Source organism: Melospiza georgiana, chromosome 7, assembly GCF_028018845.1.
Source record: "Melospiza georgiana isolate bMelGeo1 chromosome 7, bMelGeo1.pri, whole genome shotgun sequence".
Classification (NCBI taxonomy): Eukaryota; Metazoa; Chordata; class Aves; order Passeriformes; family Passerellidae; genus Melospiza; species Melospiza georgiana.
In genome coordinates this window covers 31032374-31056973 of record NC_080436.1, presented here as the reverse complement: position 1 = coordinate 31056973, position 24600 = coordinate 31032374, and the positions used below count along the sequence as shown (strand labels likewise).

Genomic DNA, 24600 nt, shown 5'->3' with positions numbered 1-24600 from the left:
CCATGTTCTCCTCATAACTGCAAAAATAAATCAACAAAACTCTTTTCATGAGAATCTTTTTGAATTTTTCAAGGATTGTGCAAGGAGACAAGGAAAACAACCCAGGTTGGTCCCATCCCTTCACTTACATCTTATTTACAACATATTTTTAAGTATTGCAAAAGCTTTAAGCTAAATAGACCCACACCCCATGGCTTGCAATCCCAGTAAGGTGTAGGATCCAATGTTGCATTTGTCAAAGCAAACTGCTGCTGGATTCTGTGAAAGTTTAGCTCACCACCTGACACAAAACACATGCTCCTATCACCTGTTGATATTCATTACTTTCTGGTAGGGAAAGGATGGGCAGAATGCAAATGCTTCTGAAATAAATTATCTGACCTTGGGTGAACCAAAGGATAGATTTGGTTCATCCCATGACTGCTGTATGCAAAGATAGAGAATAAGTGAAAATCTGCAAATATCCTTTATGTCCTGAGGATATATATATCCTCAGGACATAAGGAGCCTTGGAAGACCTCCAGAGCCTTGGAAGTGACAAGACTAATGGTGCCATCTGTGAAACATGTACAGTTTGCACTAGGGAAAAAAATGGGGTTTAGAGAAAATATATCATTCCTCTATGATGACCAGAGCAAGGCATGAGCAAGTGGGAGATACATATATATATATACATATATATATTATATATATTCACATAAATACTTTTTTTTTTTAAATCTGTCCTGGAGTCTTCGTTGGTAACTTACTAAGTATAGCAAACACTACCAGAGTCCTCCAGTCCAGCTTGGAAAACCCTGCAAGGAGCAAAATCCCTTCACAGCCAGAGAGACACTCCAGCACAGCACAGCACAGGGGAACTGTCTTTTTGTCAGTAGCTTTTATGCTATGCTGTAGCCTGAATGGGGAAAAAAGCAAGAACTTCATGTGGGTTTTTTTGACAAAATTCCAGAGAATTTGTCTCAGCATTCTTGGCATCCTCTTTTAAAGGAAAAAAGCACATAGCCTATTTAAGTTGGAGATATTTTACAACAATATATACAAATACATCTGAAATGGTGCTTAGGGGCAGGATTTAGTGGTAGATGATAGTTTTAGCTCAGCAGTTGGACTCCGGATTTTAAGGGTCTTTTCCAGCCTCAATGATTCTAGATTCTATCTAAAGCAGTCTTTTGAGCATTTGTTGCAATTAGGACTTTAAATTTCTCTGTACATTGAAGAAAAAGGCCTTTGGCATCCTTGGAGCCATTGGCATACCTGTGCTAGAGCCAGGACTCATCCACAGAAAGAAAGCAAAAGGAGTAAAAGTGCTGGTGGCAAAAAGGAGCTCCCAATTCAGCAGAGACAGAGAAATGCCTCTTCTTTGGGGTGCCAACACTAGATTTCACTTCTGTATGATTTCAGATTTGACCTTTGGTTCTTGCCTCACAAGCAAATTGCTGGCAAGTCATGTACTACAGCCTGGGATTGGGTCTGACTCTATCTTTGAAAGAGTTGCAGGAATGGAAAGGAAATCCTACCTCACTTAGAAAAGCTAAGCTCCCAAATGCAGCCTTGTGTCTGTTATCACTCAGCAGACACTCACATTTGCTCTGGGAGAACATACCTCCGTGTAGGCCTGGGTCACTTGCTCGTAGAGGGTCTGGTGATGGTGGATGGCCAGTTCCAGGTCTTGCATTTCTGAGGGGAGGCCTCCATCACTGCACATTTTGCACCAGGCATCCACACCTGAAAGGAACTGAAACAATTCCAGGAACAATGAGCAACAGTGACACAAAACACCTCACCAAAATTAAAGAATTTTGCATAGTGCCACACATGACTGCAGCAGTGACTGAGGAGAACACAGAGGTTACAAAGGAGTCCTTTTGGGCACCTTGGAAAGGCACATTCCTGTCACCTCCTCAGTACTCTGAAGGACGTCTAGATCTAAAGGAATGTTTTATGTTTCTTCTTTAAAAATAAATCCTTATTTAAGCAGGTTCAGCAAACACCCATTCTAAAAGCCCTTGCACACCATCAGGGAGGCTACAACACTGCAAAAGGGAGGCTGCAACATGTTTAGAGAAAAAAACACCAGTGTGAAGCACAGGGAACAGTGACAGCTCCAGCTGCATTTGGCATTGTCTCATCTGTCTGTCTGCCCTCATTTACCTGTCCTTAAAACTACTCACATGAGAAAACTCCCATTTAAAATCACTGCTGAGATTCATCTCAGTGAAAGGCAAACAGTCTGTATCCAAGGAGCTCCATCCCAGGTCCAGCCTGGTAGGGTTACTATTAGGATGCCAAGGCTTTAAGCCCCTGTGTCCCATGTGCTTCTGGCCCAGGTCAGCAGTGATCAGATGCCATTACCATCTGATGGCTGCAAGGCAGCCAGCACAAAATGAGCTGCTGGTCTCAGTCCAGTTCCTGGTGGGCAGATGTCCATGAAGAGGGAGAGAAAAAAAAACATTGCCATTGCAATTGATATGGTTTAGCACCTTGGTTGGAAGCCTTAACAGCCAGCCAGAAACTGAACACTTTGGGGTGCAAAGGGGTGGAAAAAATATTTTTTTTTAACTCTAAAGGCCTCCAGAGCAATGCTGATGCACTTTGGCAGAACAAACTGAGGAAGCTCTCCTGGGTGCTGCCTGCTCTGTAAAAGAAAAGAGGAATTTAGTCTCTAAGACTCCCACCCTGTTTTTCTTTTAAGCAGAGCTTGGTTCAATGACACAGCTCACATGTTCATATTTTGTCCATATGAGCTGCCTAATGCCACCTCATTACTTCTCATTAATGCTTTCTCTTCCTCCATCTTTCTGTTAAACCAGCCTGCCACACCTTGGGCTATTTATAAAAAAGAACAGCTAATTATATAACAGATGTAGTGCCCTGTAGGACGAATGTATAATGCCACAAAAGCACCCCAGGATCACAGCTTTGTCACCTCCTGAAGTGTTCACCTGTGGCTTGTTAGTTAAGCACTCACTCACAGCATGAAGGGCTGTGAGATTCAAAGCACAGAATTCCAATTCAACTCTGTCTCTGGCATCAGCACCCTTTTTTATTGGTAGTGTAAAGCTATTCACCATGCTGCTGTGTAATCAAGGCTCTAAAGTGTTTGCACTGTAAACACTTCTGTGCACAAAGATTTGTGACAAAAGATGAATTCCTAAGAGTTCATGTCTACAAAGTACAAATCTACCAGTGAGACTGTGCTTTCTAGAAAGCCAGAGGCAAGGATGGCAGGCTCTCCTGTACTGGTTTGACTTATGATCTGTTGAATCTATTCAGATGAAATCCCCAAACATCCCTGCATAAAGCTGAAGTCATCACATTTTTTGCCAAAGTAATGGAATTCACATGATTTCTGATACAGTTTAAGAGTACAGAGATCAGATCAATCCCTTTTGGGGCAGTTCCATGAACCTCTTGGTCAAAACAGTGAACAAAAGACCTTTACACCTCACAGATGAGTACTCCTGCAGCTGGAATCACACTGTTATGGTTCTTATCAAAACTGATGATTCTGCCCATTTCAGTAAAAGCTCTTATAGTCATGTTACTCATCTATTGTCACATTTCCAGACTGTGATTTGCACATTTCATGGGAGAAGTCTCAGGAAGATCCACTGCACACGTCCACCTTGCTGGTTTGCATCTATCTTTTGTACATAGACAATGTCACAATTACTTTGTTAATTTTGCTTCTGCCACTAGCAAGAGCAGTTGACATCTTCTGTTTTAAAAAGTTTAAAGAGATGAAGCTTGTCAGAGTTTGATATTCTGAAAGAGTACAGAGTGGTCTGTGCTGTGTGTGCAGAGTCATTCAGGAAGAGCAAATAAGGGGTTTTTTTATGGATTGTTGCAAAGTGTTAGTTTAGGCCATAGCGCTATTGATTTGGATATTTTCAAAAGAGCAGCTTTGTTAACTTTTTATTATTTGTCACACACTGTGGCAGACAAAAACATTATTTAAATGTAACTCTTCATGCTACAAGCAAATTCTTATCACAACACAAAATCACCATTTGACTGAGTTGCAAAAACTTGCATTTAAAATTGTAAATTACTAACTGTTAGTTTGGAATAGGAGTCATTGGTGTCTACTAGAACTCAATACCATTTAAATGAAATGCTTACATTTGTAATTAGTTTATTGACTAGAATATCCCCTATTGGGAACATAAAAACCCCTTAAATATGATTTGAAATGACAGGGCTAAAATAATTGTCCATGCTTTACAAGGATTTAGGAAAGATTAGGAAGAATGTCTCTCAAAAATTAAAGAAGTCCCTACAGTATCTTTGTGTGTCTGATCTAATCCAAAAGCATCTTTAAAATGATGACCTACACTTACTCCTAATCCTCAACCTGACTTGCAAAATCTGTATGCAAATTCTAACAGGTAATAAAGGATTCTCAGACTTATTAATTTTCCTCAGGGACTGCTCTGCTGTACCAGGTGGTTGCTCCAAAACACAGCTCAGACATTTTGTACTCTGCATTTCTCTAGATTTCTTGCTCACTCTTTGCCTCTGTGTGCAAGATGCCAGATAACCAGGGTGAGTTCACCAGGACCCAGAAAATCTAAAACAAAGTTCTAGTGTGCTTTCATGCCAGAATGGTTATGGGGAAAGATGGGAAGACATCTTTCCTCAGTGACTCTTAATACCTCTAGCTACCGTGAATTTTTCAATTTTTTGTATGAAGCTACTTGTATTTTTCCTGATGCTGTTTCTGGAATTTCCCTATATATCTTGGTCTTAGCCTTGCATCTTATCAATATTAACTGGCTTCCTTTCCTCTTTTCTTTTCTCTTTTCTTTTCTTTTCTTTTCTTTTCTTTTCTTTTCTTTTCTTTTCTTTTCTTTTCTTTTCTTTTCTTTTCTTTTCTTTTCTTTTCTTTTCTTTTCTTTTCTTTTCTTTTCTTTTCTTTTCCTTGGTTCATACAAGGGAGTTGAAGATGGGCTTAGAGAGATCCAGGCAGAGCTGAGAGATGATAACAGTAATCTTCCTGGTTGGGGAGTAAAGTAATATGAAACAAATGATCAGGGGTCACTTTTCTGAGAATCAGCATAAATATCTAATGTGTGCACTTAACACCTACTACCTTAAACAGTAATTCTGCTCATGCACTTCTGAGGGTAGACTCTGAGCCAGAATTAATTGGTTGAGATCTCCTGGCCAATTCCAAGCATTAATTTGTTCATTCTGACAGGAGCTATAGAGTGAACATCTTATGAGCATTTTAGCCCATTCAGAGATTACATCCAAAATGGGGAGGACACCTGTGTGGGTGCTTCCTCCATCTGGTGGTTGGCGAACTGGAATCTCATCTGGAGTAAATCAGCAAGTTCTCTTGAAATCTCAGTGAGATAAGACATGTTGTCTTACATCCTCCTGACACTTTGGAGAGCTTCAGACATATATAAACCCAGAGAAGCAGATTCTCTTTAGCTCTAGAATATCTCCATGTTAGCATGAGAAAAGGAGAGGAAATTAAAAAAGAAAAAAAGCAGGAAGAAAACACCACAGAATTGAGAGATTTGTAGCAGGTGGAATCAGAGGACATTTGGGAAACACCTCCAGTGAATCTGTTGAGTGGTACCTTGACCTGGACAAAATGGTTGTTTTGAGTGAAGTCTACAGGCCTTTGATCAGACACTTGTGTTGAAGACTGCCTAGCTGGAGGCTATGTAGTTGGCAAGGTTTGTCTTGTTTTCTTTCTTTTCTTCTATTTTTTCCTTTTCTTTGCTGTTTTCTTGATGATGGTTTCGTACGTATTAGCAGTGCTTAAAAATTTAAGAAGGACAAGTATGTGTGCACACACTAAAAAAAAAAAAAAAAAAAAAAAGGAAAATAAATAAATAAAGGATTCATTCATCCAGGAATTAATTCCGCTGAGTAGCTGAGTCCCATTCATACATGCCACATGTATCTGCAATAAAAGCCAGGAAAGCACTGTGATTCCGAGGCACATGAAGACAGATGTGAGGTTCAATTCCCAGCAGGGTTGACTTAGCCTTTCATCCTTCCAAACCAGACAAATTGCGTTCTGTGCAGTTTTCTGTGTGGGGTCTTTAGGAAGAGACCTTGAGAAAACAAGTTTCTTCCTGCTCAGGTTGCATATTATAGATATTTCATAAATCTCTGTCCCCAGCCAACAACTCCCTTGCAGGCTGGGGTGTGCCAGAGGCTGAAAGATGATGGTCCTAGAAGGCTGGCTTCCTGTTGGCATCACAGAGACCTTCAATCAGCAGGAAGGGATGAACAAAAGGACTGCAGGAGCTTATTGCACCAGAGAAGGAATGACAATCTGCGCCAGAGATCAGTGAGAGGGAAGCAGGGATACACTGGGAGAAATGGCTGCATCTGCACAAGATTACCCTTACTGAGAGAACAAAGGGAGCAAAAATAGATTTGATCTGCAACAGAGGAAATAGTGGGTTTATCTGTATCTTTGCTTCACAATAGCGCCCTATTTGACAGTAAGCCCTATTTACTGTAAAATAATGAAGCCCTGATTTGAGTTCAAAAAAAAAAAAACCCTGGTGGATGCCAACTAATAAAGAGTCACATTTGGAATTAATATTTGATAGACAACAGACTTAGTTACAGACCAAATCTCAAACACCTCACTATTTATACTGTACAGAGGTTAAATGACCAAATTATTAGCTCAAGGCATTGGTTTATGCCAGAGTTGCTAAGGCAGGGATGAAATTTTAGTCCTGGCTCATGGACACAGTGACATTCACATTTCTTTTTTGTGGCTGAGTTCACAGGTTTCACTTCAGAATTTCTCTTCCTCTGAGTTTTCTCTTACTGCAAGTGAGGAGCAACTGCTGGCACAATTAACAAATTTTCCTGTCTGTTAATAATGAGAAATTGGCTCCTGTCAGACAACATACACTTCAGTTTGTTGGGAAGAGGTGACAGGAAGGTCAATATAGTTTTCTGGTTTATTACGTTTCATGCTGCACAATACCTCAGCAGCTCCTCAGAAACAACAAACAATACTGACACTTCAGAAAAATAGAGGGTCACTCATGAAAAAAAAAAAACACAAAAAAACCCAAAACACTATGAAGTGGTAAAAACTACCCCAAACATAACCAAGCAAACAAGAACTATCTAATTCATTAATAAACCCTAAGATTTTAATTGTGACTAAAGCCTGCCTATATATCCTTCGATTTTCCTTTATGAATATATGATGATTGACCAATTACTAACATGAAGACTACACCTAATCACTACAGTACCCATTGTAAGGAGTTGAAAGGTTTTGTACTGGGCATCTTCATACATTATTAGTCCCATCAAAGGCACTGAGTGTGCTTACATGAGTAAGCGCCCAGTAGGGTGAGTAATTGCTCTATGCTATTGCCTGTTGTCAATAAGAAGCATGGAATAAAGAAAAATCCATTGTAATTTCACAGTCAGAAACAAACAATGGGCAAAATCTTTACTCTTTAAGATAACCTTTTCTACACATATATTCTGCCTTAACAGACACGGTTTCCTTCTTAGCTCTTACAATTTCTTCTTCAGATGCTTCAACTATGGGTTGAAATATAAAATAACTATGGGTTATTTTATAAATATCAAGCACACCCACTTAGTAACTTTGGTATTAACTACTTGGAAAAACAAGTACACAAACAACACTGAAGAGAGCCCCAAAGCAGTGTTTGTCACTGGAAAATGAATGTAATCAACATATCATCGATGTTGAAGCGTCATCATTAGGTGAACCTGGCTTAGATGCAAAAAAAAAAGCACAAGGTTTATTCAGTGACATTTTAAATCTTTATTCTAGCTATGAACTATGGAACTGTTCTAGTACTAGTTAAAGACACAAAATAGAGTTCAGGGGTATGGAAAATTTTCTTTGATGTTCACAGCTGTCTCTGAAATCTCTGCTCAGTGAGCTCTAACAAAGTCTGGGGCTATGGAGAGCACTGTAAGTGTTGGAATGAATTCCGTAATATTCATTAACAATAATATTCTTTAGCTCCCAGAAATTGCCTGCTGGTCTACACCTTTGTCATGTGTGCAATATTCCTCTGCACATAGAACATATACATGAGTGCAAATACTATTTTCCTGACCATAATAATCCTGATCTTATTCACAGCTCTAATGAAATATTAGAAATGAAACAGCTTGTTAGTGCACCGGTGTACTTCAGTTATGATCAGATTAATAAGGTGAAAACATGTCTTACCCACAAAGGGATATGGGCTGTTTTTAGGGTGGAAATATTACTGTTTGTTATTGGAACACTGAGCCCTCAAGAACAAAGCTCTCAGCCTCACTGCACAGAAGCCAAAACCCATCAAGCATTAACTGCAGCATCATCTTTACTGAGGTAGCAGGGAACCATCCTGCCTCTCCTCAGAGCCACTCACCTGTTCAGCTTTCTGGTGGAAGACAGCAGACATGGCTAAGATGGTGCTGCGCTCATCCAGAGCAGCAGCAAAGCTCTTCCACTCCTGATCCAGCTGGCTGGAAATTTGTTTGATTTGCTGGGAAGCATAGTGGCCTGCCTCGGAGAGCCTCGACGCCACAGACATGATTCGATTGATGTTGACATAGGCATTCTGAAAATTAAAAAGCACACATAAATAAAGAGAAGGAAGAACTGTGACCACCCTCTGCATTCATTACACATTCCAAGCACCATCAGTTGGAGTAAAGCCAAGCAGTTCAGTGAGAGCAATCAGCCACCTGCTTCAATATGCGTGGAGAGCAGGCAGAATACCTTCCACTCTAAAAACACAACCCTCTGGATTCTTTCTGTGCATCTATGCCATTATCTAACACTGTTATCTCCCCCTCTCTCCTTGAATTTATTTATGTAAAACTAATTTGCCATACTTCAGCTACTCACTCACCTGTTACTCATTGCTTCTATATTATTTCTGGTATTTTTGTTGCATTAATTCATATTTCTGGATGCTATGTCCACATATTCATAGGTAAAAGGTTTGCTTTATGCCCTTTGAGAACTGTCTGATAATCCTTTATAGACATGTAATGTCAACAAATGGAAAAGTCTTACAGAATTTAAAAGAGCTCATAAGGCTATCCTATAGAAATATAAGTGTTTCCATAGAAATGTCTATTACATTACGGTGTTCAGTTAAAATGTTATCTTTTCTGCAGGCTATTTTAAGCTGTTCTCCAGCAGAGATATTATTCAACTCTATTCTGCATTTAGAAGGATTCAAAAGTCTCTAAAAGGGTAATATTTTCTGTTCTTTCATAAGAATTTTCCATTATTGTTTTTATTCAGCCTCGAAGAAGTGGAAGAATAGTTTTTTTTTCCTCAAACTGAACCTCAGACAGCAATGTAATTGCATTACAATACCCCCATTCTGCATAGGAATGTAAGCTGAAAATAAATAGCCATCATGACAGTGTCCCACACTGATGCACCATCACAAGACAAATGACAGCTGTCCTGCAGATTCCTGGAAAGTCACTTCATGTAAGCACTTTTCCTTTCTCCTTCCTCCTCACCAGAGGAAAGGAACATCTCAAAATTTGAGATGTTTTGCTAATGATGACTTACTGCTGCTTTCTTGTCTCTCTAAAGTATTTCCAAGGGGCTTTAGAAATTTCTGGAGTAGAATCTGTAAGACCCTCAGGCATAAGGACAGACACAGCCCTGATGATTTTAGCAGCATTACTCATGGGCAAATAATAAATCAGAGATGGAAGTGTTTGTTGGAGCAGGATCTCATCAGAGTGAGTGGGAGCAAAACGTGGAAAGATATCTGCCAATCCAAACATGAAATGCAACAGAGCACTGCCAAGGTAGGCACAGGTCCAAACTAAGTTGTAAAGCAGGGCAAAGTATGTCTGCAAAGTGTGTGGGATACCTATGAAGTACATTCATCATAACTCTAGGTGCTAAATGGGAAAAAGACTGGGCCCCAGCCCTTTGAGCCACTCAATTCGCCCTGGCTGTGACAACTGTCATATAAATACTATAGATCTAAAGCAGTACCCAGCCTTCAGTCTTGTTTTTTCCTCTTATCACAAAGCCTTTTCTTAAAAATTGGATTTGGCTCAAAATTGTTTGATTAGTTTTTAAGAAATAGCCATCTTTTTTCACTACAACTAGAGAAACCAATCAAAACTGTTCCGGAGCTTAAAGTATACTAAAAAAAGACACTGTGATTTGAAATTTTGACCACCAGCCACAGTCTAACATTTCTTTGTGTCCCTCTAGGTTAGAAACTGGAAATCATACTAAATGTTTAAGTCTTTTTCCCAGAAATCCTTCATGAGTAAAACTTTAGCCAAGATAATTTTGCAACATTTCAGGTCAATCCTTTTGGTGGGAAGTAGTGCAGCATCACTACAGGTGCTAAAACTTAAATGAGCTGTGCCAAAGTCATGGAACATTGCTGTGTTTAAAGAAAAAGTTCCCAAAGAAGTTTCAATTTCCTGTAGAAAATGGTTGTTTTCATCCTGATTGTGTTTATTTATTTTTATTTTTTATTTATCTCAGCCACTGCAATGCAATGGGCATGGAGGGAACAACTGTGAATTCTGTGGTTCCCAATGGCTCCAGTGCACAGCTGTGTTAACCAACAGGAGGGTAAGGGAAAGTTTAGCTGAACTGCAGCAGATGTTCTGAGAGTCTAGTTCTTAAGTCAGATAGATTTATATATTGTTATGTCTGTTGTATTTTTATACAGGGATAAGGAGGAAAATGTCTCTTTCCTATATGAGAATTTTTCATGGAAGAGTACCAACCCACTAACTCCATAGCTTTTTCAGCAGTAAGCAAGAAGCAGTTTGGGAATCACCAGCTCATGCCTCCATTCTTTGTGCACCAGGTGGAAAAGGCTCAGAAAACAAAGACTCCTGAGCTTCTCCTGCTCATTTTTGAGCAAAAACTGCACCTAAGTGCAGTATCACCTGTGATGGGCTCTTCTGTATTGCTGTAGCAGATTGAAGTAAAATGCAGCATGGCCTCTAGGCAATCCATAATTTACTTTCAGGAAAAACCCCAACATTTAACTGACCACAATCCACAAAATGCAAGACATTTCTGAACAAACATTGTAAGCCAGGTTTTTTCTTTCATCTTTATCTGCCAATGTGTAACGTTCTGAAGTAAAATAGAAAATCTATGCTGACGAAATTCATCTGTTGACATTTCACAAAGTTAAATTTTCCTTTCTCTCTGGTGTGTTCACTTCTATAAACTGAGTGAATTGAGATTTCTTCTGTGTCAACATTATATAGATCTTTCAATCTTAACAGGAAATAAATTCAATACAGCAACTAATGTCTGTGACTTTGTTTTTCCTTTAGGCTTGGAAAATTCACAATAGTAGGTGCATGGAAAGTCTCACTTTAAATTTAACCTAACCTCATCTTTCTTTCAAACCTGAGAGGGGTCCCCAAAGAGGACTACTCAGGGATCACTCATTTATAGCTACATAAGAGCACAATAGGTCAAAAAATGAGGAAACAGTATATTGTCTATAAGTAAAAGCACCTCAGATGACATTCTGTAGTCATGACACTAGGATGCACTGAGATTTTAGCTAATAAGTACCTTTCAGCATTGAACAAAATTTATTTTACATGTACTTGCATGCTTTTCAAAGGCACTTCTCATGGAAATTTTTTATTTGCAATATTTCATCAAAATCAGGATGAAAGCAACCTTTTTTTACAGGAAATCTAAACTTCCTTGGGAAGTTTTTCTTCAAACACAGCAATGTTCCATGACTTTGACACAACTCATTATTTCAACTTTGAAACTTCAGTCGTAAAAGGGGAGTTTTTACCTTCTAAAAATCACTGGGCTGGAAAACAAAACCAAAATTTCCCTGCATGTAGATGGATATCATGATAGGTAAGAGTTTCTTTTACAGTTGACAAAAGCCTTTAGCAGTGCCTTGTAAGCTCCCATTCCCCTCTTTGTCCACCAACTCTCAGCCCAATTCTGTGGCCCAGCCAAGACCCTGATTCTGGTTCCCAGCTGTGACACATCTGTCCCACCAGCACAGCAAACACTGTGCACGTCCAGGTCCCTCCCAGATCAGAGCCCTCAGTGTCAGCAATGAGCACTGACAGAGATGGAGCTGCAACTGTGGAATGATGTCCCTCAGGGAAATACAGGCATTCATCCCTGATCACCTCCTGGGCTTGCTGGGAGACCTCCTCTCTGATGAAACCCTCCAAGCCCGGCTGGGACAACACTTTCTTGTGACACATTTTTGAAAAGAATGCCTGACGCAAAAAAATGAGCAGTGGAAAGCATTAAATCTGCATGGAATCTGGAGTGTTCATCTCATTTCCTAGAGGACTAGGTGAGATACTGTGATGGCAAGCAGCAAAGGTGAGCTACAAGAGAAGGGTTCTGCAGATTAGCTGAAAGTGAAGTTTGATTGCTGAAGGGTTTTTCTTTAAAATAAAATAAAAAAATAACCAGTTTATACTGTGCTGCCATGACTTTAGAAACTATATGTGAAATGAGCCTACCACATAAATCCAAAGCAGAATATTTCAGTGACAAAAAAAAACCCCTCATGAGACATCTTTAAGACCTTTATGTTTCTATAACAAGACCAATTACATGTAGCCTATGTAATATTGGATGGCATTTTAGCTCAGCCTACATACAGAAAAATACCATTCATTGAGGTAAGATATTGGGAATTTTCAACAGATATTATTAGTCTTTACATGATAATTGTAATGTGTTGGAAATATATTGTGATTTGGGATAAAATGGATCTCTGTGTGGTGTCAGGTAATTCCCTGACAACAAGACAAGCAGCAGTACCAACACTGAATACTCTCATTTTTGTGTGCAGAAAGCAGGAACTCATAATTTAAGGAAATTATCAGATCCAGACATAAAAAAGTCCAGGCAAGGGAAATACAAATAACTTTGGTCAGAACAAATGGCTTGTGCAGGAGGCATACAAGTGCAGAGCTACACCTAGTATGCTTTGTGCCATACTGGAACACTGAGGATTTGTTTTCTAGTGAATTTATTAGATTATTGATATTGCTTGAAAAAGGTCTGAGTTAAATATTCATCTTTGTGAGAAGTATTATTGCTTCAGAATAAACATTATACAGCTGTGATAAGGAGTAACAATTTATTTTGAAACTGAAGTGAAAACAAGCACTGCCTCGAATCACAGGGAAAAAAAAAAATAATCTATGCTCCTTATTTGAAAGAAAAATACCACACTACAGTTTATTACCTCAAATATATGATTTCCCACATCCCACATTGATCATTTAGAAGGAAGAATTATTGTAACAAACAGAGTAGAAATTGTTTTTCCAAAAGGGAGCTTTGGTCACAGCATGCCTATGGAGGTGTACGGGAAGATCACGCAACAAAAGGCATGACCCAGTAAACATTAGGGATGTGCATTTTCTAGAGGAACTGTAAAAGAAGACTGTATTTTAATTACTATTAGTTATGCCAGGCTTACAGGACAATAGGCACAGTGTAAAGAAAAACGACCCTGAAAAACAAACACAACCAAAATAAAACACCTCAGAGACCCAAGATCTGATCCAGCTTTCACTGAAGTTTGTAGGCTTTTTCCCTGCTAAACATGCAGCCATCTTTAGCTACTTTGTCCTCCTCCAGATCTCCAATAGATACTGATTTTAATGTGTTAACAAAACAAAACAAAATTCAATACCATAAAAAAGCCCAAGCCCCACAACCAAAAAAAGTGCCTCAAGATTTCATTATTTTATTACTCATACTTCTGAGTAATAAACAGCTGAGCTATTCTCAGTTCAACCGTTGCTGATGTATTGCATGTAAAAAGATTCAGATAAATTATACATCAAATTTCTACCAAAATCATTAATTTCCTGTTAACAGTAATGATCTCTTTCCAAGCCTAACTCCCAGTTATTTTAAGAAAAGAATACTAGACACCATTATTTTACATTACCATATTTTGTTGTATTATTAGCACAAAAAAGGATAAAGGGAGATCCTCAAGCCTGACTCTTCTAATGGAATTTCTGAAGAATTATGACTGAATTTGCATATTTTACAAGTCAAATGAATTTTAATGCAGTCACCTCCAGGACACATTTACTTATTGGGACTTTGAGAGCAGCAGTGTTATATGGAAGCAATGTTATCCTGGATTTTGCTAGATGGCACTGTGAGGGCAAGTTTAACTACCATGTGCCTAGAGCCTGGTTTTGAGTGCTCTGCTCTGATATAATCACAATAAACACATTAATAGGCATTACAAACATTTCTCATCTCCCACTGTTATGCAATGCCCCTGCGAGGCACAGTGCTTGAAGTGAGGAATAGCTGGCTAGGTGGAAGTGGCCTGTGGAATTCAGGTCAGAGAAGTTAATTACCTGACCTGGAATTTGGCCAGAACCCCAGGGTTAATGCCTGTAACCTGATGAAAGCAGTGTGGGGTCTTTCACTTCCTGGGGTAGTCGGGATCTCTTTTTCCCAGTTCAGTCAGCTGCTCTCCAGTGCCTTCCCCTGGGGCTCTCCAGTGCCTTACACCACCAACTTCAGCCCCCCCTGAGGTGTCAGCCCCTTGCAGCTGCAGCCTGACCCTGCACAGCAGGAGGAGGCTTCACCTGCTGGAGTGCTTCACTCAGAGCAGGCTTTGCTGGAGCTGACAGTGTTCAGAGAGGGGGCTCATCTCTGCACTGCACAGCTGCAGCAGGGGGTATACGTGCATTTTGCCATCTCACTGCAATGATCAAAACATCAATACATCCTGTCCTCATTTCTGTGCTGAAAGCAGGGCGGTTTCCAGGACAAATAACCTTATGTCTGGAAAGAATAGGAAAATGACCAAAGCACTTATAAAGGCATAATTGATGGTTTGCTTTTTTGAAAAAGAAAAGTAAATAGAGCCAGATTCAAAAGTTCTGACCAATTAACAACAGAAAAAGGCAAAATCCCACTGTGGCCACAACTGACAGATTGATTAGTGTCTCCTTTTCAAGGTTTTGAAAAGTACCTTATATTTAAGGTATATACCTCCACCCTCTGTGGAGAGAGAAGTATAAATTATTAAGGTGCATCCTACAGCTCTCATTAATTCCCAGTCAAAGAAATGTCGAAAACTTAAAAAATATTGTATTTGCTCTGAAAAATATAAACAAACTCCACAGGACTGAGCTGCTCTTAAGTCAAGGAGTTACCATACATCAGTGTCTGGCTGGACAGAGGAACACTGCTGCTGCCACAGCCACCCTGACCTTCCTTACATCACCTCTCACTGGTCCCTCACTCCCTGAGCACTGGAGATGTGGCCTCCTGTGCTGGCCCTCTCCTCCCCCCTGTGCTGCTCACAGTGCCCTCAACTCACCATGGAATTCATGGCAAAGTGGTTGTGCTGTGTCTGCAGGTCCAGGGCGTGTTGGTAGCTCACACCAATCTCTGTGTGGCTCTGCAGGAACAACTCCTTGTTGTGGCTGATCCAGTCGAACATCTAGAAGGGTTCACACAGAGAGAGGGAAAAAAAACACAGTTAGACAAGGAAGGAAACAGTAAGAGACAGTGCAAAATATAAAAATCCTCTTCTGAGATAGACGTGTATGCAACAGAGCCAAAATCATCTCACCTATGATCCTCAATAAAATAAACTGTTGTTGAGCAATGGAAGCATTGAAGTTATCACCAAATTTGACTATTAACAGAATTATAGGTCAGGAAAAATAATTTATTAAACATGTTATTCAGTAAGCTTGATCCCACAGTCTTGTCCTATAAATAATGGGAATTTCATATACAGAAAAATGTCAGCAGAGGGAACAGTAATCAGGGATTGCTTCATTGACCAAAGATCAAGCAGTTGATAAAGTACTTTTAATTCACAAGTGGGCCAAAAATTCAATAAATATTAGTGATGCAATTTTATCAAACCCCTTTCTGTTTTATCTATATATAAAGTTTCAAAATATTACATTCAAATAGCCAGCTGACTTCCTACACTTTTATTTCCTAGATCTTTCCAAGTTCAAAGTCAGAACCCAGCCTTTCTGCCACTTACTATTTTTGGGAATGAAGAAAAAAAAAAGAAAAAAAGTATTTTATTAGTATCTATAGAGAGCACACATTTGAACTTCTTCCACTTCCAAATGTATTCCCAAGCAAAATGGATTGTTCAGTACTTCAGAAACAGATAGAAATATATTGAATAAAGCTGATGAAACTCATTTCTTATTCAGAAGCACGTCAGTGTGACATTTCAATCTGCAGCCCATTCATTCATTATAAGCTGTCACAACCCAGCTAAGAGATAGTGCATTTATGTTTCAGCTTGTTCTGTGTTGTGCTGGAGACTAAATGCATTCAAAGTGAGAACTTTCCATTCTTTACTCTTGACTGCTGCTCTGCAGGCAATTGCAATCTCAGATCTTTTCTGCAAATATTTTTTTTTTTTGCAGAATCTCTTTAAAACCCTGTTTTCTTATCTCCATTCCAGTAACCTGGGGAATTGTCCACTAATAAGGACTCTTTCATAACAATAATAATAATAATAATAATAATAATAACAACAACAAAACCCCCTTAATTCATTACAAAAAAGAAAAGCTAATTACGGAGGCTGCACAGGTCAGGTCGGTGTAGTCCCTGGTCTTAGACAGTCTTAGAGAAAGTGTTTTAAGTGTAAAGAGTTTAAGTGTTTTAAGGTAGAAAGGCAGTGATGCAGCTTCTAAGTAACCACCTTAGGGTGAAATATCAGTCCAGATCTTTGTTATACATTTACATATCCTCCAATAAAAAGCTGGTTTGTTCTTAGCACTGCATAACAACTTTTGACCTGTGACAGCTGAAGAACACTCAGAGCCCACTGCTGTGTTGCTGTAGCTGCTCAGGGTCAGTTCCCCATTCCCTGTGGAGATGGGGCTCCTAGGAGGAGAGGAAAGGCCCTGCATGGGTCACCAAAGATTCCTGCAGGAAAAACAGCATTTCATGCTGAGCACTCAATCCAGCTTGGGAGTGCTCTGCTGTACCGAGGGGATTTGCAAAAATAACACTGAATATCCCTTTCAACAAAAGAAAAATAAACATTCCAAGTGTCACCAGACACACTACACTGACCTGGTCCCCAAGACACTGTCACATACGCCTGAGTTCTTAATCTTTTATTTATGAAAATACACTTGCAGCTACAGAGTCTACATCAGCCTTGTATTTTCTGTTGATAAATAGTCCTAAAAGCTGAATTTGGTTCGAGTTACAAAGATGCAAGTCTAAAGTAATATCAATGCCATGGATACTTTCTACCAATGGAGCTGATCAGGCCTATCACCATTTTTTATGGAAATATAAGTAACAAAATTTTTGCAAGGATGAGGTCAGAGCTTTCAAACTTTACTGCCAATTAAACTGAATGAAACTACCTAGTACACCTGAAGAGACATTAAAGCTTTCTCATCTGATTCCTTTTTCTCACTTTATGAAGATTTAATAAGCAACATTAGCACAACATAATTTGCTACACTTGTGAGCTTAAAGGGGAAAAAAAAGGACAGGAAAAACATAAAGGTAAAAAAGAAAGGAAAATTCCATAACAGCCAAGTTCAAGTCCTAACAACAAGATTTTATGTCTCTGAGGAAAGACCAACAGAGATTTCTTGTAAGTAGATATATGTTTGATGAGAACATTTTTTTTAATGTTTTAAACAATCTAAAGACAGTCAGGGAAACGAAAATTGGCAGCAATCCACTAAAAATAAACAGTAAATTTAATATTTTATGCTCAGCAAAGCCAAATCAGGATCTTTTTAAGACAAGTAATTCAAACAAGTAATCTATTGTTCTGTGGATAGGGAGCATTTCCTTTATCTAATCTATACACTTATTGAAGGATGAGAACTTAGCTTAAGTTAAACCATGCTTCTCCCTTTTAATGTAAAATAATAAACTATTAAGAAAAAGAAAGGAAGTTTAAAAGATTATTTGCCTTTTTTTTGTGTTGTTAAATCAGCTGAAATATAACAACAACAGTTTAAAGGATGCCCTTCAAGAGTTTTGAGCAACACTGAGCAATAGACCTCAATGATGAGATATGTAAGTATTATACAGTACCACAGGTCACAAGATTTCCTTAACAATGATGGGATTTAAATAAATACCTAAAAATGGGGTCTTATTTACTTTTGAAATACAATGGATTGTGCTTTCAAACTTTTTTCTTGGACCAAAAACTCTAAAAGGGTCTTAAACAATTTTCTGCTAATAATGTGACTCCAAGTTGAGACTCCAAAAACAGCAGATGAAATGTGAGTTGTGATGGCACCGTGAGAGTTTGCAACGCATGGTCAGGAGGTTTTGATATGAAGGTTTGTCAGCATTGTCTGGCCTGGCCCATATTACCAGCAATATTTCCTGAAAGCTTTCAAGTGAAACCTGTTTTCCACATGAGAAACTCTGATGCTTCCTGTGTTCCTGAAGCGAGTGTGCTGCTTCGTTTGTTTAATTAAAATGCACCATTACGGATGTGAACATGGCAATGACCCAACAATTGCTGTTTCTCTCAACTCTGCAAGCACTGCCCCAGCTTCAAGGGGCTAATGTGGGCTCCTGGAAAAATGTTCAAGATCCTTTGACAAGTCAGTTTCCCTGCCAAAGGAATGAGTTTTTAATACAATAAATATCAAAGAGTGGAGAATGTACCCTGTGAGATCAGTTTAAGCCAGATAGAGTGTCAGCAAACAGATTTTCTGTGTCACTCTAACATTGCTATATAGCACTGTATCAACTGATCTCATCCCCTCCATGAAAAAGACTCTCTTAACAAAGCTAGTCTAGTGATTATCACAAAATGAATGGATCTTTAATTATTCCTGTGACTTACTTCTTAGTTGGAGCCATGCTGACTGCCAGTGAAATAATTCTGCTCTCAAGCCTTCTAATCACTGCTGCAGTCACGAATTCACACTAAACAGCAGCACAGAATAACTAAGATTGGACATTACATCACTAAAAACACATGAAGCAACTGTCCTCAGTGTCTCCCAGACTGGCACTTCTCCACATTGCTGTAGATAATCTGGAGGCCAGTTAAGTACTTAGGAGTTTTCCAGTGACTGGGAAGCAGGAGGAGGGATTAAGCACATTTAAGAAAAACTTTCAGTGTGATTATCTCTTGTAGACCTGTTTCTAAAAATACATAAAGAAAATTGAATGCATGTGCTGAAGACTGTGAAGTGCTACATTTAATTAAGGAAATTAGTCTTTTATGAGAGTCAGAAGAACTAAGAATGATTCAAAGGGTCTCTTCTTTATGCATTTTAAGAATCTAGCCTCACTGTCCCTAGTGATCATGTAAGCACCAGTAATTATTATAGATGTGGTCTTGAGGCAACTTCACTTGAGATTCGGGTATCAGATCACAGCTCCAGCATCAGTCCTGCTGGCAACAACAAGTTCTTAACCTCATGTTTTGTCATCATAGTTGATGAGTTACTAGAAAATCCAGGTTAAGTGTTAGACCAAACAGCAGGACTCAAGCTGGTCATGGATAAGTCCTACAGAGAGAGAATGTGACTCCATCTTTTCCCTGGATTTGTAACATCTGGCAGGCCAGTGAGAACAGGGTGAGAACAGCTGTTTGAGAACAGACAAGAAACACAGGGATATGGAACAGCATGTATGCAGGCTGTGCACAGTCCAGCTCTACATCAGCTAAAATGAGATTTATAACATAATTTCAGATAAAAACCTCTGCTCTCTGGCTTTTGTCAGTGCTTGCTGAGGAGCATTAGCACTGGATTCTGAACACAGTGGTGCAGAGCCCCAAAGGTTGATGTGCCCAGCACATGGCTGGCAGCACACCCCATGCCAGTGGTACTGATGGGAGGATTACAGTCCTCATGGCCTTGGCAGCCAGTGAACTGAACGTATTTATTAATGAAATTGTTTATACATGCTGGAAATAATAAATCCCAAATCTATTGAACACTCTACTAGGGCTGGAACTAATTATGAACTGGCTTGTAGCAAATCATCTTCTCTCTAAGTTCTGAGCCATAAATATCAAACTCATATGGTTAATTAAGGGCAGAATGATAACCATTACAGCAATATAATCTTGAGGAACAATATAGGGTACATATAAAGAAAACAGTTCCAAAGGGACATTCAGATCAAGTCCAATCACTGCTTTTGGCAGCCAACCACAGGATAAAATTTCCTTTCATAAAGAGATGAAGCTCCACCTGAAAACTAGTGAAGTGCTACAGCCCAGCTCCTCCTGTGATAAGCAATTCCAAAAACTTTCTGCTCCTGTTACTGAGCTCTTCACATACTCTCTGATCTACACAAGGCTCATATCCAGTCTATACACATTTTCTCTTAGGTCAACATTTCCCTACAAGTTAAAAAAGTCCTCCCAGGTGTTAAACCTTTTCCAGTGTGGACCAGGTGGGGTCACTGTCTCTTCTGCTGTTTGTTTTACTGCAGCCCAGCTCTTTTGAAGCTTCTTAAGATACACAGTCTTTCTCTGCACTTGTTTTAGTTCATGGGTATTTCTCAATCCCAACTGAGATTCTAAGGACTAACCCTAAGGACTTTTTGAAATGTTGATTTTATTTCTTTTTTGGAAATACTCCAGCTGACATCATTTAGGATAACTTGTGCAGTGCTTCTGGCATCAGTTCTAGAAAAGGAGATATAAAAATGGGAGAGCAACAGCTGCTGGATCAACGTCAGTACCTTCTGCTTTGCCTCACTATCTTTTCTCTTGGTAGTTCCCTGCACAAATACTGACAAAGACCAGTAGTGTTTACGTGATTTGCTCTGACAAGCACAACTCAGATGATGTTCTGAATAAAAGCAAGTTCAAGAGCACTTAGGGAAAAGACAAGACAGGGTTTTGAAATCCAGGTAGTCATAAATGCATTCTCTCAATATGCACCCATATGCTGCTAACAAAGAGACAAAAAATGTTAATCTAAAAGAATGTCCTGCCTGTAGTTGTGGAGAAGGTAGATCAGTAATTATATGCCAGGTGAAATCCCTTTTAGATCAGTGCTTTCCAATCTCTTCCAATCTGTAGACCCCATAAGTTTTTTCAAGGCAAGCACTGTAGCCACTTAAGGTCTTCAAAGAATAAATCTGTTTTATCAAATACCTTTACCAACCACTAAGGAACTTAATATCCATGATTCACAGGTTGGGAAATGCTAGAGGTAAGCATACATTGCTTATTAAAGAGAGGTCCATTTAAGAGTCCATGTGCATTTGGTATTTTCAAAACTGCCCAGCCAGTGTTAAACTGAATAATCTACAACAGAAAGTGGAAAGTTCCACTCTCAGAGCATGTACAGCTAAGCAAGTTCATTTTTATATATTTCCACAATATAAACAATAACACACACACACAACAATGACTGCCAGAGTCCCTCTCTTGAGGTTTACAAAGTTTCCAGCTACAAGGTCTATTCCTATCTCATTAAGGGAGTTCAAGTATTCTCAACAACTCAATTAAACAAAAATCAAGGCATATTTCTCACATCTTTTACAATTGAATTTAGCCAGCATTTGAACAAAAAGAATACTGGGTAACAGATTTGTGGTACTCACAGTCTACTGACATGCAAGGGCATGATCCAGGAAAAATTTGCATGTAAGCTAACTTTATAAGAGGCATTCAAGAAACTCCCCCAATGTCTCCAGACTAGAATCAAAACTACAGTTTAATTGGAACCAGCCATATGTCTAGGTCACCAAAACGTCTGGGAAAGGCCAACAGAAGTGCAACACCTCTGTGAAGGAGCACATGGGAAATGCCAACAGTCTAAAGAATCAGGACTTCTGCCTGGAATACAGAAAAATCCCTCCAGTCAAGCCCCTGAGCTAAATTCAGCAGAAAAGAGCACTGATGTGGGCTGTCCAGGCAAGCTGGTCCCAAAGGGATAAGGAGCAAGAAATAAAGACTCAGCAGGTAGAACGGGGGGCTCATTAAGCAGAGCCTGTCCCACAGCCCCTGAGGTTTACAACTGACAGCAACAAGACTTAAGGAAGAAGACATTGTACAAGTTCTGGTGACAAGACAAGTCCAAGCTTAAGCTGTGAAGTCAACCAGCAGGCCAGGATCAGGCCCAGTGAGGGTAACCAGGCTCAGATGCAGCCCCAGGTCCACAGCAATGAGAGAGGTCCCAGGTCATCCACAAAATGAGTTGATGGATCAGTATCTGGCTCAGCAGGGCCTGTGGCCAGGCAGAGCAGGGCTGTAGCAAAGCTGGCAGTGAGGTTGCTCATTAATGTCCAGCAGTGCCCACAGGGCCCTTACAGTGGGCTGAATACCTCCACAGTCACCAGGAAAATGGCTGTGCTCAGGTAGGAGGGTACTGGCTACAGAATAAATTTTGGACTTAAAGAAAACTTTGATAGCACATCTAATTTTTTTTTCATTAATCAACAAATTTTATGAAAATTGTTTCAATAAAAAAGCCTCCAATCTGCTGTAATTCCTGCTGCCACTTTATAAATACAGCCTTAATTAAATCAAAGCACTTGTAGCTTTAAAATAGAACTCTGCATACATCTAAATGCTTTGCTCAGCCAGGGCCTAAATGCAACGTTGTGTTTGTTTTTGTGTTTGTCTCGTGTTTACAGATGGTGACGGACAAGCCAATCCTTCTGCCAGATCTTTCCCTTTCACATGTGCTCTGTGCAGTCCACGGCCAGGATAAATTGGTGTCGTTCCAACGAGGCCAATTTACACCAGCTGAAGATTCAGACCCACAGCTGTATTTGTGTAAACCTCAATGCTGCATGAACACAGTTTTTCCATTATGAATATCTGTGTATATGATTCATAGAGTACAGTAAGTAAGGCTACAGCACATTAAATTATTCCAGACAATGGGCCCAACTATCAACCCACTAGAAAATTAGTGAGATGTGTGACGTGACAAATAGCTTTGTATTTATAGCAGAGCACCAATTCCATACTCACACTGAATGTTCCCACTAAATGCCAGAGTAAGAGATGTGTATTTTTTTTCCTGACACATATCAAGCCACAGCCATGTACAAAGTAAGGCATCTGATTCCTACAATGTTGAATAGAGAAGTAGGAGTTTTATTGTTGAGGGTGGGAGAAAATTACAGATCCTGAACATATAAATAGAACTAATGACATCTGGGTGTGTTTTTATACATCTGCATCGTTTGCTTGCTTTTTAGATATTGCACCTTTCCACCACACTTAGTAACATCAAACACTCAGGCATTCCTGGAAAGGATTCTCTGTTTCTTAAAATGGAAATGGCCTTTTCTGGGCACAGATCATCTACAGAGAACTGCTTGCTGTCTAGGTGGAAATTAATTCATTGGTTGGATAGGAAATGTAATACTAAAAGATATAAACAGAAAACAGCCACATGAATGGAAAACACAGTGTAAATTATGAAAATTTCCTCCCCAGATGGAGATTGTCCTTTCAGTTTTCAGAAAAAAATTTCATTCAGTTGAAAATGCTGTAGGAGTTTGGTGACTTTGTTATAGACCCTGGTTCTATTCCTGGCTGAATGTGTAACATTCCTGTGACTCCAAACAGCTGCCACTAAGAACAAACCAGCCAGACAGATGTTTGCTGGTTTGTAGCAGAATTGTGGCATTTCCTCTACCAAACCCATGTGTGTCTGAGGTCCAGAGATGCAGCTGGGTGTAACCACAGCTTTAAACACCTGACTGCCCCCATCAGCAGTGCCCCTGGATCTCACAAGGTGGCCTTCAGGGGGTCCTGAGCTGCCATCACCCACTTCCTACCAGCTTTGGCACCAGGGGAGGCCCCATCAGGGAGAATCATCTGACCATGCTGCCAGGGACATCCACCAGACAGGGAACACCTGGAAACAAAGTGTCAGGGAAAGAAAATGAGGGGTGCTGAGGGACACTGTGCTGGAGACACACTGTGTGGTCACACCTGAGGGACGAGTGGCCCGTGTCAGAGCAGGAACTCTAAGGAACAACAGTAATAAAAAAAAAAAAAAATCAGAGAATAGCTGTAATAACAGCAAAAAGAAACTTATGTGAATATTATCCCTGACATGCCCTGCTGCCCACCAGCCCACCAAAAATCTTTTGATGGACTGGGTATAAATCAAGACATAAATAAGGGAAATTTAAGCTGGTGAAAAGTAGGTGTTTATGGCAGTGTGTCCTGCTTTTTCCTTTCAACACCCAAATCAAGATCAGAAGTTTGTGTTCATAAGCTTTAAATGGAGCAAAATTCTTCAATTCAAGACTGTTTTGTCTGTGACACCTCTTCAGCACCTGTGCAGGACATGAGGCATCCAGGACTCCGGTGCCAAATAATACAGAGGGGTCTTGCAAGACATGAGGGTTCAAGAAAATATTTCTGAATTACATTCTCTGTAATGTGCATGATTTGTAAGAAGAAAAGTCAGAGCCACCTGGTTTAAAATTACACTGATACTTCTGGAAGCTATCCACAGACCATGCTCCTGGGTTTTCCTCTTCAACCCTCACCAGCTCCAGAGAAGACAACCTCTCAGCTGTACACCCACCTTTATCTGCTCTCTATAAATAGATATAAAAGGTAATTTAAGACACACTTTTAAGACCCCAAGCTCTGC

At 39.6% G+C, this 24600-nt stretch overlaps 1 protein-coding gene across 8 annotated transcripts in view; it reads right to left on the bottom strand.

Moving 5' to 3' along the window:
- The window catches only part of KALRN (kalirin RhoGEF kinase), a 462312-nt gene that overhangs the window by 234746 nt on the left and 202966 nt on the right, over window positions 1–24600 (bottom strand). For all 8 annotated transcript variants that reach the window (XM_058028572.1, XM_058028576.1, XM_058028573.1 and 5 more), the window contains exons 6-8: window positions 15351–15473; window positions 8400–8591; window positions 1607–1738 (exon numbers count right to left, since the gene is read on the bottom strand). In XM_058028572.1, the coding sequence (XP_057884555.1) occupies window positions 1607–1738; window positions 8400–8591; window positions 15351–15473 (447 nt within the window). The remainder of the gene's footprint in view (window positions 1–1606; window positions 1739–8399; window positions 8592–15350; window positions 15474–24600) is intronic.